At 52.5% G+C, this 15,828-nt stretch overlaps 1 protein-coding gene across 1 annotated transcript in view; it reads right to left on the bottom strand.

Moving 5' to 3' along the window:
• PRRX1 (paired related homeobox 1) overlaps positions 1 to 14,887 on the bottom strand; it is a 43,831-nt gene extending 28,944 nt beyond the window's left edge. The window contains exon 1 of the mRNA XM_064664314.1: positions 11,693 to 14,887. Coding sequence (XP_064520384.1) covers positions 11,693 to 11,933 — 241 coding nt within the window. The 5' untranslated portion in view covers positions 11,934 to 14,887. The remainder of the gene's footprint in view (positions 1 to 11,692) is intronic.
• Between the last annotated feature and the right edge of the window lie 941 nt (positions 14,888 to 15,828).

Genomic DNA, 15,828 nt, shown 5'->3' with positions numbered 1-15,828 from the left:
ATTCAGTTTAATTCTGACAAAAGCAGCTTTTCCAAAAGGGCTTCCAGACATTCACGGATGGAGAAGCCAACACTCTCCTTCAGAGTTATTTCTAGTGATTACACAGCATCTCACAGTTAAAAAATGCATGTTTTCTACCTCCTTTGAATGCATGTCTGGCTTTTGCTCCCAGCCACTGGCTCCCATTCTTACTTTTCTCTGATAGATTAAAGGGGGAGGGGGGGAGGGAAAGAAAACGATTTCTTTCTGGAGAGTCACAGAAACAGGGATTCAAATCCATCATCACGAGTGCCTGGAACAACTCTCGCCATTGCACGGCCTGAGAGGGACAGCGATACATCACCAAATCAAAAGTGCTCCCACTTGGAGCACAGCAGAGAGCAAAGTCCTGAGGATTCCTGGAGAGCAGTGCCATGGGTGTAGCAAGAGAAGCTGAGGGAATGGGGAGCCTGGCAACCGCTGCCAGAAAGAAAACCAGGATTTGCCACCCAGCCGAATTCAAGCCTCTGAGAACAAGGCATTCCCTTCACTTCCTTGCTGTAACCTCCAGACACAGGTTGTCTCTGGCCAGGGGATAGACACAGCACTTTCACAGGCTGACATGAACCTGCCTAGATTGATGAAGGGCAGCTTTCTGTGGCAGTTTTCCTGCTAATCACATCCCTCACCCATCCATGTGCTTTCCCTCAGCTGAACAGGTCTGAACAAAACACAGCAACTCGCCTGGAACGTGGGGGAAAATTGGAGGCAGCACCACTGTGCTGGCCAGGACAGATGAAAGTCAGGGTTAAACAAACAGGCACATTCCCACTAAAGTCACACTACCACTGAAACTTGAGGGAAGACCACCATTTCCAAGGCAGGATGAACTCTGCGCTGTTTATTCCTTCACATGTTTATCTTCATCAGATTTGTGCTTGGGGTCTCAACAAATTCTCACACCAATCCCTTCCAAGGTTTCCCTATGCTTTCTAGACCTGGGAGGATTTCCCTACTGCCTCACTTACATCTCCCTTGCAGCAACAGCAAGTAGGTGGGCTTGGAGATCAGTTCATATTTGAGCCTGAGCACCTATTAGCACCTCTTCTGTCCTCCTGAACTGGAGCTCTCCTTGCTGCTTTTTTTCTCTGGACTTTCTTTGACGCAGTTTTGCATTGGGCAGGAGACTTGATCCCAGGCCAGGCAAGCAGATTTGCAAAAGGCATGGAGCCACAGCACTCCAGTGCACTCCTTTCTCTGAATTCATCCCCCTTGGCACTTGACAGCAGCAGATCCCGTGCCGCCCTCCTTTACAGGGCACTGTGTGGAAAAACACTGCAACGTGACGTGGGGGAAATCTCTGTCACCTCATCAGAGGAGCGAGAGCAGCCCCTTCCCCCAGTAAGCCAAGTTTCTCCACTGGGAATCACCAGTGGAGACGAGATGGATCCATCCCATCAGGCCCCCACAATCCTCACAGTGCTGTCCCCTGAGGGACCAGCTCTGCCACAGCTGGAGGGCTTGGCTGGTGGCAGGGCATTGAGCAGAAGGGTTAGCACCAAAATAGGTCATTAGCAAGCGACGTGGGGTTCTTCATTCTTCTCCGGGCCCTGCATTTTCCTAACGGGAATGCCTCAGAAAACCCAGTGGGGGGGAAGAGGAATTTACAGTTCCCTTCCAAAAACCAGCCTTTGTTTGTTTGATCGTTTTTTTAAATGATCGAGTAACTTGTGAATGCATTTTCTGATGATTCCCACATCCTCCCAGCTGGAGAACGGTTCATGAACAGACTCCAAACTCTGTAAATGAGCTTGTTAGTCATAAGTCTTCAAACAGGCTTGATAAACAACTTTCAGCCTGCAGGATATTCATCAACCATTCTGTCTGCCCGGTCTCCTGACACTAATTTATTATTTACAATGAGAGATCTCTCTCCTAAATCACAGGTGATTGTTTCTTTTTACTGATTAGCTGAGTTTTCAAATTTTTTTAAGGAAAAACAATGAAAACCAAATCACAAACAAGCAATGTGCCGCAAGCACTTATTCCTGAGCAGTTCTCTGAGTTTCCATGACACGTATCAGAAGTTTTCCAAATGAAACAAACTGCAAGTAACAATCTTTTTGGCTATAGCCTGGTATTGAAGGTTTGGCCAAGAAAAAGAGTGTGACTGTCCCAACCAGTCATTGGGAATTTCACTGCCTGCTGCCAAACGCTCCAGGGACCTTCCAGCTGACCAGCACGTGCTGCTCTTTGTATCCTTTGGGCTTGTGGAGAGCCCAGGCACCTCAAGATGTTCAGGAGGTTCAAGTCCACATGCAAAAATCTGCCACTGAAAACTGTTTCACCCCGTGGACGGGTTCACACAGCAAACACAACCCTCCCCAAGGGCATGGCGTGCACTTAGGTGCATCTGAATATCAGCTGGGCTCCCTGCAGCAACAAACTTGCTGGAAGTTGCTCCAGTTCATGGAAGGGCATCTCTTCCAGTTAACTAACATGGAAAGTGGTCAATTCCAGAGGCAGAAGCAGATGAAATAGTAATTTACTGGGGGTGATGCAGAGGGAGGACAATCTTTCCAAATCCCTGTTTAAGCCAAGCTCTAATATAACACATATACCCAGGAAACTCCAAAGCTCCTAATTAGGGGCCAGGATCGTACCCAGCAGGAAAACTGAGGCATGGTGAGGTGAACTTGGTCAAGTCATGGCAGTGAGTATACAGAAAAAAAGACTTCAAGACTGCAGCCAAGGCACAAAGGCATTTTGGAGCAGTAAAAGACAGGCCAGGTCATCAGACTGGGCCATCTCAACTGATGTTTGGAGGAAAAAAAGCCTGACCGTCTCAATTGAGATTTTGGGTGCAAGCCTTTCCTGAGCAGGGTGCTCCCAGCATCCACACACTGCGCCCTACAAACTGCCCTGCAGTTCCCCTGAAGCAGAGTGGCCCTCCCTGCCTGGGGAGCACACAGAACAAACACCCTCCTCAGCTGCCTTGTGTGTGTGCATAACATCCAGACCTGTGTTTCCACCGCCACCTCAGCTCCCCATCCCCGATCCCTGGAGAGGAACAGACAGGCTGCCATCAACATTCAGAATGACAGCAGCAGGATGCAGGGCTTGGGCCCGGACTGGTCTTGAAAGATTTTTTCTCTCCCTCACTGCAAGATCACCGGTACATTTGCTCTGACAACCTCAAGCACTCAAGACGGGACAGGCAGCGCTACCAGCTCGTATCCAGAGACAAACACGCTCAGGAAAGAGACACAGACTGGTCACCAGCTTTCTCAAGTACCATCAGCATGAGAGTCATCCACCCCAACCTGTGCTGGATTCCCAAACCTCTGCTCTGTACCTTCCATCCAGGGGTAAATGTGATGCTGCACAGGACAAGGAAGGACAACTGGCATGAAGTGCTACCAGCATTTCAGGCCACAAGGTAGGGAAAGCAGTGTAAAGCTTTATGGGAAACCAGCTCAGACTTCATGGGGACAGGAGCCGCCTGCAGAGCCACCAGCAAGGGCAGCCCTTTGCAGCACCAGGCCAGAGCATTAACAGTCTGTTTTCACTGTTATGGCTCAGGCACTTTTCCCTTTTAAAGTCCAATCCATCCCCGCAGAGCCCCGACTCTGCTGAGCTGACACAGAGAAGTGACGGCTCTTTGAAAGCTGCTTTTTTTTTTTCTTTCAAATGTGGGTCGTATTAGTGACACTTCCAAAAAGAGAGGATGATTTCCAGAAGCACTGAGCAGATCTTCACAGCCTCACTGACACATGGCTGCAGCTCAGCCCAGCTCACCCACCGCTCATTCAGCAGCCACAAGCACAATAAAACCAAGAGCAAACTAAACTTTAGTCTACTAAAGATCCCCATGGGTTCAAAACCTACCCAACTTTGACTGGTCCAGCACCTACACTGGCTACAAGAGAGGGCTGGAAGCTACTTGGATGCTGCCTTCTGAAGCCACCCACTCTGCTCCATCACCACCAGGCACCCTGCTTTGATCCCAGTGTCTGCAACTGCCGACCCCTTCAGAGCTGGATGCCATCGTCCTTTTCCAAGTCTGCCCCCTCAGCAGCTGCTGCTGGCAATTGCATCTTGCCCCAGTCGTGCAGGACCACAGATAACTTTGATTTTTCTTTGGTCAAGGAGGCCGCAGGAGAAGTTCATCCACTGGTGGCTTCCAAGCAGGAAGCAGTGTCACCAGGCTCCTGACGAGTTCCAGCCCTCAGTGCAAAGGCAGTTTTGCTGCCTGAGCAGCTCATCAAGAAGTGGAGAGGGTCCCAGCCAGATCCTGAGCGTCTCTTTGGATGTTTGCCCTGCCCAGCGGTCTCGCTGACTGGCTGAGTTTCTCCTATAGGAAAATTTCTCTAGCCAGAATGGGGGAAAATTTGGGTGGAATATGAACTGGTTGCAGCAATAGGATGTAGTGAATTGTTAAGAGCACAGCTGGCTCCCTTTACCTCTCTTCTAACCTTCCCTTCCAGGAACACAAGGCACCAGGATGTCCTGGGCTGCCACCCCAAGGCAAATGTTCACTTCATATGGGCACGTATGAAATCCAGACTGTCTGGTATAGTGCTTTAAACACTGGCACAGCCTTTTCTCAGCCTCTGGAGGTGAGAGAGGAGCCCAGAAAGCAATGTAAGCTGAAATAGATGCTCTCTGGCTTGCTCATCAGGCCTCTCTTCCCTCTTGGCCTTCGCAGACTCATCTTTGCAGATGCCAGGCTTTCCACTGCAGGAGGTGGCCCTCAGCTTTGGCACCACTTGCTCCCTTCCCAACCAGCGTCCTCCAGATGTTCTCATTTGAAAGAAACTTCTCTTTAAGTTCAGTTATGCCTCCACAGTCCCAGCAGACACACAGCACAGCTCTGCTGAGCTCCCATTCCCACCTCACAGCATCTTCCAGGGCTACACAGCAGAGACCAGCCAGGTCCAGCAGAAAGAGTGTAGGAGAGGAAAGAACAGGTCAGGTACATACCACACATTTACAGGTCAGTGCAGGAATGACAGAGGTGAGCAGGGCCAGCAATGTAGGAGCAAGAACTGCAGGATTGCCCTGGGGGACCCTTGCCCCCTGGCTGTAGGACTGCTGCAGTCACAACATGGGATGACAAAGGACGAATCCCTCCGTGCCTGTGCCACAGGGCTGGTGGCACCTGTGTCTACATGTGTGAGCTGCCACTGACAGAGTGTACAACACAGCCTCTGTGGAGACTCTCCAGTGGCCAGGAAGAAGTTGAATTTATGCCGCATCTCCCCCTCAGGAGGAGGCACTGCTACCATCCTTCTCCACACCCCACCAAACTGCCACAAAACTCGCTGGGATTTCACCGCCACTTCAAGCTGTCTGCTCTCCCACCAGAGCAGTCAGTGGGTTCTGAAGACATTTCCCATGTGTGGTGACCATACAACAGGTTTTTCTTGGAGGAACCAGACCAAAAACCTGCTCCGCCATCCAAGTACAAGTTGACACCTTTCTGTACCCTGTGCATAAAGCTGCAAGGACAGTTCAAACAGAAAGTCACATCAGAGCCTTGGACAACAGCTCCTCCAGACGGACTGCAATGATTCTCACTTCAAATCTCCATAATCCACCCCAAAATCCAAGCCTCCTTTAGGAAAGGCGAGTAGGGTGGGGAACCAGCAGTGCAGTGATTCATCTTCCCCAGAAACAGAGGCCCAAGTCTGGAATACTGTGACACTTGGTAAATATTCGTGATGTACTTCATTATGCAACAGAGGCCCAGCAGGAACACAGCTCCCTCAGGGCTACTTAATATGGGTTTCAAAAACGATTAAATGTATCATAAACAACTTGCAACCAGGAATAAACACCTATAATCCCATCGAGTCATTCTGGTGATGTCAAAAACCATGGGAGTGAACCCAGTTACCAGGGGGAAAAAATAAAATATATCCTTGAAGGAATTACGATCCTGTAATTCTGTGCCTGCCTGGTCAAACACTGAACTCTCCCAGTCTCTCCTGCTTTATACTCTGTCCGTGCTCTTGCTCTTTGCTCCCAGGCTTCCTCACACCACATGTTTTGGTGCGTGCTGCGCCTCTGCCGAGGGGCAAAAGGATCGTGCCCCTGACTGCTGACAGCAAAACCGTTTCATGCCTGCGCAAAAATATTCCACCAGCCGAAAAAAACTAAGTTTTTTGCATGACTCAAAGGCTGCTGGTCAAGTCTTTAAACGCTAATACTCATCAATTGGCACACACATAAACGGCCCATTGAGTCGCATGCAATGACTCGTGTGAGTAAGGCCTGCACAAATTAACCTTGAGATAATATTTTCCCATGCAATCACTGCTTTATACATCATCAAAAAGATGGAAAATAGACCGGCTAGCACTGGAAACTCGGTGCAGATGACAGAAAGCTGATGTTCATTAAAAGCGTTCTAGCAGTTTAGACCAAACCTTTAAGTTTTATGAGAGATTTCAAAATCTAATTTTCATGGAAATGTTTTCATTACATTAAGGGGGGAAAGAGGGAAAGTAAGAACCTTCAGCAAAATCTTTTTCAAATTAAAAAGTTGGAAGCTCTGTGTGGATGGATTGAAAACACAAATACCATCAGCAAATTATGAGACCATGAGAACCAGGAAGCAAAACTGATTATGATCAAAAAAAAGCGAAATTCCCAAACAAATACAAGTCTCTTTTCACCCGTCAAAAGGAAAGCAGCATGGCCAGCACTCATAAACCGAGTCAGCTCCCTCCTCCAAATTGACATGGCTCTTTTTCTTTGTTAATAACACTACACTGACCATTTTTGTTCACTTTTTAGTGTCTTCTTTTTCTTCTTTTTAAGAATCCAGGTATGTGGCAGTCGCATTTCCATCTCCTGTCTTCATCCAGAAGCCGCAGAAATTTACGGGAAAAACACAAAACGTTTTCCCACCTCAAACTATGGGATTCAGGGATGCAAGGAAAATACCTGACGCTCTGATACTCAACGAAATAACCGTGCACCAGCCATCCTGAGACCGAAATTAGAGAGAGATGCCCAAAGAACATGAAAGGAAAGAAGTTAATCAAACTTCTAAGGACTGCTTGGCGTTAATTCCTGTTACTCAACCTTTACTCAGGTGAACACTCCACAAAGCCCCCAGGATATGGGCAGTACAACTGGCACACACGAAGGCTACTCTGGCAAGAAAAAGCTGTTGTATTTTTCACGCAGACAACATAAACAAGCGTCTTAGTATTGATCTGATCCTCACTTTTCCCACGTCCGTTTCTGGAAGAGGAGAATTCCGGAAAATCTTTCGTGGCAGCATCCTCTGAGGATGCTCCCCTCTGTCCGTGGGGATCGAGGCACCCGCTGGTTTCCCCGGCTCACCCGGGTGCAACCTGTGGGCACCAGCAGCCACTTGCTGCCTGCAGACTCTCCCTTTGCCCATCAGCCCTGCAGGACAAGGGAGAAAGAAAATAGCTCCTATAGACTGAATTCATGTACCCCACATTTTGCCCCTCCTCAGCATCTTCTGGGAATAAGGGCTGTGATTTACTAACAAAAGAGCCACTTAGTACTTCGAGATAAAGCAAAGAAAACCCCGCAGTTGTCCCAGGCGCTTCCTCTCACGTTCATCCTCGGGAACTCAGCAATCCAAGGAATAACTTTTCTTTCACATTTCAAAGCGATGGCAGAGCTTTTCTACCTCTTTATACGAAGGCGTATTTTTTGGTGAAGGATGGGGAGGCACAGGAGCACAGACGACCTCAGGATCAGCAAAAAAAAAGGAAAACAAAAAAAGAAAAAGAGAAACAATTCTATATTTACACACACTCTTTTACTCCTGCAGCAACCTCACTTGGTTCTGATTAAAAAGAGGCAACTAAAGCAAAAAGAATAGCCATGTAAAGAATAGCCATGTGGGAGCAGAGGTCCTTCAGCTCCAGATCCTGTTTCAGATGGCCAGTACCAGTGGAGTCAGAGGGTATAAACCCAGGCATCAATGGAGAGTTCTCTGCCCCAGCTCATCCCTTCTTCTAGTCTCTGTGCCTTGCGGCTCCCCGAGCCGGTCGCTGCCTCCAGGCACCGCTGCCGTGAGGAGCCATCCTCAGCCCTCCCTGACTTTGTCACGTCCTTGCTTGAAATAATGTCTAGTTCTGATCTCTGCAACATCTGCCCCGTCACCAAACAACGCGCCGGCTGAAAAGGCCCTTCCTCGTGCTCTCAACCTGCCACCAGAGGAGAGGGGGCCTGAAGCCACAGAGATGCTCTGCTTGACCCAGCCTGAGCAGAGAAACTCACCTCCTCCTGTGAATCCCGGCAGGGATTCTGCTTCCTTGGGAAGGAGCAGCAGTGCCGAGGGGTCACGATGCCTGCTGAGACAGAAGAAGTCACGGGGGGACTCAGGCAGCCTGTGCCCCAGCTTTAGTTGTGACCCAGCCTGATGTGATCTGCCAGCCCCCAGACTGCCATCGCTTTTATACTGAAGAGAAATTAAAGGACAGTGATAACTCCAACATGCAGAACTCAAGCACATACTGGACCGAAGCAGGGCTTATTCACTCCAGCATAACAATTTTTCTTTTGATGGTCACTCTTTCTCCACATTATTTTACAAGCCATCACCAGCAAGACTCAAACCAACCAACCAAAAAAAAAAAAAAAAAAAAAGCAGAGATCAAAAATCCCATCTTTTTTAAAAAAGAGCAACTGGTGAATTAACCCCGCTCAGAGACACAAGCTCTGGGAACCCACAGGCCACTGACAGGTTTCTGCCACCCTCAGAGGTGGCACAGGAGCAGTAAGAGCTCCCAGCCTTTGCTGGGAAGCTCTGGGAATCCCCTCAGCTGAGCTGGGACCTGCATTTTCATCCCAGTTTTAGCCGGAGTTAGTGAAAGCCCTGCAACCAAAGGAAGAGTTGGTTGTATCTTAACAGGTGGTTTTGTGACAAACTGGAACTCAGATTGCAAAGTCCTTCCAGCTAAGCAGCAGAGGCGGGGAGGTTCGCCGTGAATTGTATCAGCTTTTAGGGTGAGGTTTTCAAAGCAAGGTTTTCAGAGCTGCAAGTTGAACTGGAGTCAGAAAGAGTGACAGCTTCACAGCACCACCGAAAACTTAGCTCCGTAATACGTTGACAGTTCTCCCTGTAAATGTCACAAGCAGAGGTTCTCACACGAATGCTGTTTTTCTCTTATTAAAAAGAGAAATGTTTTCTCCTGAGCCTCTTTCAAACAAAACAGCGGCGAAATGTTTCCTTCGATCTCAAATGCCCAAATAAAGCCTTCTGTCATTTCTGCCTCAAACTTCTTCCCTTAATTTCTGATTACAAAAACAGCGCCAATAATCTGGCTTTTCACTTCAGTTTGGGACAGAAATCAGTGGCAGACCAGCTGATTTTCCCCCAGGCTGAAAGAACATTTTTAATATTCTTGAGACATTCCACAATTTCTCCAAACGGCTTTTACCTTCTCTCCCTTAGAAACACGGAGAATAACCGAGCCCTGTGTTAGCTTTTCCACTGAACCAGCTCTCATTTTTCATCGAGAAAAGTTCGTATCCCTGTTGCACTTCCTAGCTCTGGCACAGTCCTTTTCCTACATGGATTGCAAAATACTTCACAGAGCAGATGCAATAGGTGGGGAAACTGAGGCACGGAGACTCTCGGGATGTGCTAAACACATCAGTGAGAGAGCCAGAAAGCCCAGATGACAGCTCTGCCCAACAAACCTGGGCAAATTTATCCCCCTCCTTTTTTTTCTTTTTTTTATTTAGTTGCTTACTTTAGAATACTTTCAAAACTTTCTAATTCACCACAGCGGCATTTAAAACTTTTACAGCACTCAGAGAACTTCTAAATTATTTGAAGCTGCAGTTTGGTGCCGACTTGGCAATGCTAGCTAGAAAACAAGCCCTTGGGCTGGGTTTTTTTTGGTTCTTTAAGAGCAAGGTCGGTATTGGAGAAACACAGCCCTTCTTTTCCACACTGACCGAGCTGGCTCCATAAAGCTCAGCAGTAGGCAAGGGGTAATACCAGGACTAAATCGGAGTAAATCAGGAATAAATCCAAATAAAATATGATAAGCGAAACTGGATGGGGAAATGGAAGAAAAAGAAAAAGTTGCCTACGTAACTTGTTGGTTAATATCTTGGGGACTGTCCTGCGGTTCAGGGAGCTGAACCGGGATGAGCCGCAATCACTGCCTTCCCCACTAATATATACACCTTTAGAGCCAGAAATTGCATTTTTCTGGGTTTTTGGAAGGGAAATTTTTTTAAGCCATACCCCAGCGGCGGTCGGTCCGGCTCTCGGGGAGACAGGAGCCGCTCCAGCGGCCGCGCACCGCTCGCTCCCTTCCCGACCGCTCTCCCGCTCCGGGAGGATGCTCCCGCCGGGAACGGCTCCGTCCGGGACGAGCTCGGGGATCCCATGGGCGCTGCTGCAAGGAGCGGCTCCTTTTTGGAAAGCTCTCCGCCTCCCCTGCCTGGTTTCCTTCAGGATACCGGGAAAACCACGGCGGATCCGAGGGGAAAACAGGGTCGGAGGCGGCTCCCAGCGAAAAAATAAAACAAACAAAAAAATTATGAAAACGAAAAGCGAACGAAAATCGCAATTGGCGTTTTCGTTCGATTTTCGTTTCGTTTTGCAGGAATCTTTTCCCCACTTTTCTCCGGGAGCCGCGGGGCAGCCCCGGGCGCGGGACGGGGATTCCTCGGAAGCGAGAGCGTGTTCGCAGCCCACGGGAGTCCCGGCGGAGCGGCCGCAGCCGGCCCGCACCCGCAACGAAAACGGGGCCAGTCCCCGCGCCCGGGGATGCAATTTTTTTTTAAGAGAAAGCAGAGGGAGGGTAAGGGGGAGTTACTGGCCCTGCACGACCCCATCACCCTTTATGACAGCGCTGCCCTTGGAAAACGCCGCGCATGCCGGCGCCCATCCCGCTGCCCCGCAGCCGCTGGGCTGCCAGTTCACAGCTACTTCAGTTCCCAAGCTCGGACTCGGGACGGGCAGTTCAGAGGCAGGTCGGCCACTCTGTCCTGCACTGCCCGCCGGGCCTGGATCAGGGAGAACCGGGGCTTGGCGGGGAGGGAATTGTCGGCTCCACTCTGGAGCCCCGCACGCACCCTCGGGCTGTTTGCGAGCCGCGATGCTCCGGGCAGGGCGTCGGACAATCGTCCGGACTCCAGCCAATCTCCACGCAGCCTCCCGGTGTCCCGCACACCACGACGGCGGTCACCGCTCGGACGGGCCGGGCGGATGGATGGGATATACGGCTGGATGAATGGAGGGTGGCTCAGCCGCCCACCGTGCCTCCTCCCGTCCAGCCAAGCCCCGTTCTCAGACCACCCCGGCAAGGAACGGGCGAGGGGGCTGCGCCCGCGGGCCCGATCCTGCCCGCCTCGGCTCCCCGGGATGTTCTCCTCCGGCTCCCGAGGGTGCGGGAGCCACGGCACAGGATCCGACGAGCGCGGCGCGGCGGCGAAGGGCAGACCGCCCCTTTCCCGGGACGCGGCTGGGGGAAAACAAGCGTTTTTGCAGCCGACCGGTGCCGGCCCTGCCAAGGGCTCCCTGCACGCCTGGGAAAGCGACTCGGGGAGCGGGAGGAACCGGACCAGGCACCGGCCAGGGGCTCCTCCGGCCACCTCCCCGCGGGAGCCCCCTCGGGGCCGGGACCGGAACCGGCCACCGCGGCTCCCCCGGCCCCTCGCCCCGGGGAGAGATGGAAGGGGGGGATGACCCCGCACTTACTGTCCTGCTGCGGGGTGTCGCTGCCGCTGGTCAGCCCGGGGGACTCCAACAAGCTCCGGCCGGGCTCGCCGCCGCCCTCCTCCGCCTGGGCGGCCACCATGTCGCCCGCCTCCTCCAGGTCCAGCAGGTGACTCACGGAGAAGTTCTTCTTGGCTTGTAAATTGTCCAGGCCGGCGGGGCCGTCGAGGCGGGCGGGCAGCAGGGCCTGCCTCTCCATGGCGTGGGCATAGCTGGACGCCATCGTGCCGAGCGGGGCTTTTCTGCCCTCGCCCCCCGCGGGCGCCCACCGCCCCCGCGCCCCCCCAGCCGCCGGCCCTTCGAGGGGGATGCGCACGGACCGGAGCGGGGGGAACGGGACGGGACCCGACGGCGGCGGGTAGGGAAGCCCGAAGGGGAGCGGGCAGGGCCGGGCTTAAAACATGCCGGAGGGGAGAGGCGGCGGCCGGCTCGGGGCGCCGGGGCGGCGGCGCGGGGAGCTGCCGCCGGCCGGGAGGCGCAGGGTGGCTGTGGGGCCGCTGGGGCGGGTGCGCCCCGTCCCTCCGCCCCCGCTGCCGGCGGCTCCGCTCCCTCCGCCCCTGCGCTGCCCTCCCCTCCCCTCCGCCCCGCACTTCAAACGGCGGGGGCGGCTCCGCTCCGGGCACCCGCGGGGCCCCGCCGGGACGTGGCACCGGGACGGGGGTGGCAGCGCGGGCCCCGCCGCGCTCGGCAGCTCCTCGTGGGGGGCGGCTGGGGGAGCCCCCCGGGTAGGGGGGCGCGCAAGGGGGTGTGAGGGTTCTTCCCCCTAGTCAGCCGGAGCTGCACCTGGAGGGGAGGGTGGACGCGCCCCTGGGGAGGCTCCCGGGACCGGGGAGAGGAGCCGGGAGGAGGGAAATAGCGAAAATGAGAAATGCAGATGAAAAGGTGACCAAGGGTAACTGGAAGAGAAAGTGTGAACAGGAGAGAGGAGAGGAAAGGAAGAGGAAAAATAGCAAAAGAGGAAGAAAAAGTGCAACAGAGAGCTAAGAGAAACAGACCAAAAGGAGAACAAAATGAAGAGAGCAGAAGGGTAAAAAGAAAAAAAAAAAAAGGGCAAAAAGAGAAACAGCAGAAAGAAAAAGAGGATTCACTCGGAGGGCAGCAAGCAAAGAGGTCCCAGCAGCCTGCCCTCGCCCGGCTGGCCCCCGTGGCCACGCACAGGTAGAGGTGCTGGGAGGTACCCCCGGACCTCGCCGCAGAAGGGCCCCAGGGCAGCAGGGCTGGCGGCACAGAGGGGCAGGGTCCCGCCGGCCAGGAAAGGCCGCTGCTTCTCGGTGGCTGGAGCCTGGGCTCCGAGCTGCCACAGCCAGCCCAGAATTTCCATCCCCCCTGATCTGGGGAAAGAACATTTGATGCCATCAAAGGGCTCCAGATTGAAAACAGATGTGCTTCCCTGAGCCTCTCCGTGCATTTAATTAAGGCACAGGCATGGAGGAGACATTTTCATCATTAGTTTGCTTTCAGGCCCCCCCCCCCTCTGGTCCCAGTTTACCCTTTGCAGTCTCGAAGACCCAAATGAGTGTGGCAGGGCTGCAGGGCTCTGCTGTCCCCAGCTTGGGGGGTGAACAAAGCTGCTGGGCACCGTGTGGAAAGGCCAGAAAAAGCATTGGGGCAAGGTTGTGTGAGTGCATAGAACTGTGTGGGTCTAAATAGACCCAAAATGCTGTGTGTGCATCTATGTAAGCAGCAGTGACTTGCTCTGTGTGTGCCTTATTGCATACTGGTGTGGCCCTTTTTCTGCATCTGAGGGAGCATTTTTGTGTGAAGTCCTGTGATATGTGTCCACGTGTTGGGTGGGGAAGGAGCTGTGTTTTCACATGGGTGTGTGAAGCTGTATCTGGCGGGCTTTGGTGTGCTGGCATCTTGTACCCTGGCTCTCAGGGACTCCAGCTTTAGGCAAGGTAGGGTGGGTGGTTACCTCTACACACCCCTGTGGGCTGCCCAGAGCATGAGATGCCCTTTTCTGTCACCCAGATACTTGGCTGCCACCTTCTTGGTCAGCTGGCTTTTACCCTCTTTTCCCCTGATCTGCTTCAAATGGATGTTACAGCTGACCTGGCTGTTTCGAGAGGGTGCTGCAGAGCCCCAGCCACAAACATCCCTTTCCACAGGCAGCAGGGTCTGCTCTTACCCCAGACAACCTCTGCCATGGGGGTGACAGCAGGAGCCACAGAAACCAGAGCAAGAGGTCTCTGTGCCACCTTCACCACTATCCTCACTGACATCCCTGATAAGAGCTCCTTATGTCTAAGGGCATCCTTCAGACAATCCTCCCTTCCAGCCTTGACTTTGGGAATGCAGCCCAGTACCAGCAGACAGCCTGGAAAGATGGTGGGTGGAGGCATGTTGGTGCTGAGGGTGACCACATCAATGTGTGCATCTGCTACAGAGGGAGAGTCTCACCTGCAGGGCAATAAAGGGGCTCAGCTCCAAGACCAGCTGCTGTGGCTTTACCCTGAAGTGAGTCCTGGGTGCTGCCCACCCACACAGCACCCACAGGCCGAACACCAACATGGGATGCCAGAATCACATCCTGAGAGTGACCTAAACACCTCCTTTCCTGGGTGCCTCCTGCAACACTATTGGATTTCTGTGACTGGGTGGGAGGGACAAGTTGAACTCAAGGGAAAATCTTCCATCTCTGTCTCAGAAAAAAGAAGACTGGGAACAGTGGGAGGCCTCCAAGACCACGCAGAACACTGCAGGGCTGTTCATCTTTCAACTTGTTGTGACCAGACAGGCCCAATGCCAAGGGACACCTGCAATGTGGAAATGAGTGTGGCAGGAACCTCCTGGGCTCTGACAGGTATAGGGAGGTGCATACTTGGTTAAATGCTTTTTTCTCATGTGACTTAAGTGGTCCACAAAGTTCATAAGCAAAATATAAACAGAAAGATGAGGAGACAGAGGGGATGAGGTCAAGGGGTCCCAGGGCCCTACAGAGCTGCACATCTCAGTCTGCCACTAAACCAGAAGTAGTGGCATCTTAACAAGACAAGCATGGAAGATCCCTTCATTAGCAATTTCCCCGAGCTTGCTTCAAAGTTGTAGAAAACTTCAGGTTGGAGTACAGGCAGATATTATCACCTTACCTGAATGCTCAAGGGTATTGCCTTCTAGTGTTCAGTGTCTCCCCCTCCATTGGCAATGGCAGATAAGGATGGGACACTTGTCACCCATCTCAGATGCAGCAGTTCTCCCTGTACAGCAGCCAGCCCATGTGCTCACTCCGGGGCCTCCAGGAGTTCCTGCAGAATGAACAGTCACAAAGCATGAATGAGCCACACCGTGGTCTGCTGCAACCCAAGGATCTCAACACACTTCTGTTTTTCAGATGGGGAAACTCGTGCAGAGGCAACTTGTCCCCAGGATCGAACCCAAAAAAGCAGAAGTCATGGGATACCCCAGTTCTCATGACCCTGAGGCTGGGAAGGGCTCCCATGCCACAGATGGCCCATGACAGCAAAGGCACCATTTCAACATCCCACAGGCCCTCAAGGAGTTGGTTAGACATTTCCCACCTCACCACTGGTCTGGTGTCAAGCTGAACAGGCAGCTCCCCTTCCCCACCATCCTCCCATCCCACCTTTCCTCTCCAATGTGCACCTGCCTGGCAGCTGCTTACAGCCCCATTCCTCCCCTTCCCAGCTGTCCAGCAAATGGTTGCCTCCTGCTCACACTCCCAGCAAGGCAGGAACCTCTGAGCCTCTTCTGCCAGGGGAGAATAGGAGAAAGCCCAAATGTCCTGAGACAGCCAGAAATCTGCCAGGTAAAGCACCCACAGCTGAAAGGTCAAGCCTCACACCACAGACAGCAGCCAGACCCCAGTGTGGCCCTTCCTGGTCCCAGAAGTGGTTAATGTTTTGAAGGATATCAGTGAGACTCACCAGCTGGAGCCCTGCCTCAAAACCCATCCCCTATGCTCTGACCATATCTGACCCTCAGAGAAGGTGAGGAGGCAGAAACCACAAACTCTCCCTAGTTGCCTATCAAGAAGGGGAAAACCAAAGATCTGCATCTCTGCAGTTGACCAGCACATTTCGCTTTGCTTTCTTTTCGCTTGGAAAATTACAAGCTCAGCCTGCAGTGTCAGTGAGAAAGTCCCTAACTTGGGTATTTTT

This window comes from Pseudopipra pipra, chromosome 9 (genome assembly GCF_036250125.1).
Source record: "Pseudopipra pipra isolate bDixPip1 chromosome 9, bDixPip1.hap1, whole genome shotgun sequence".
Classification (NCBI taxonomy): Eukaryota; Metazoa; Chordata; class Aves; order Passeriformes; family Pipridae; genus Pseudopipra; species Pseudopipra pipra.
This window is presented reverse-complemented; position numbering and strand designations above follow the sequence as displayed.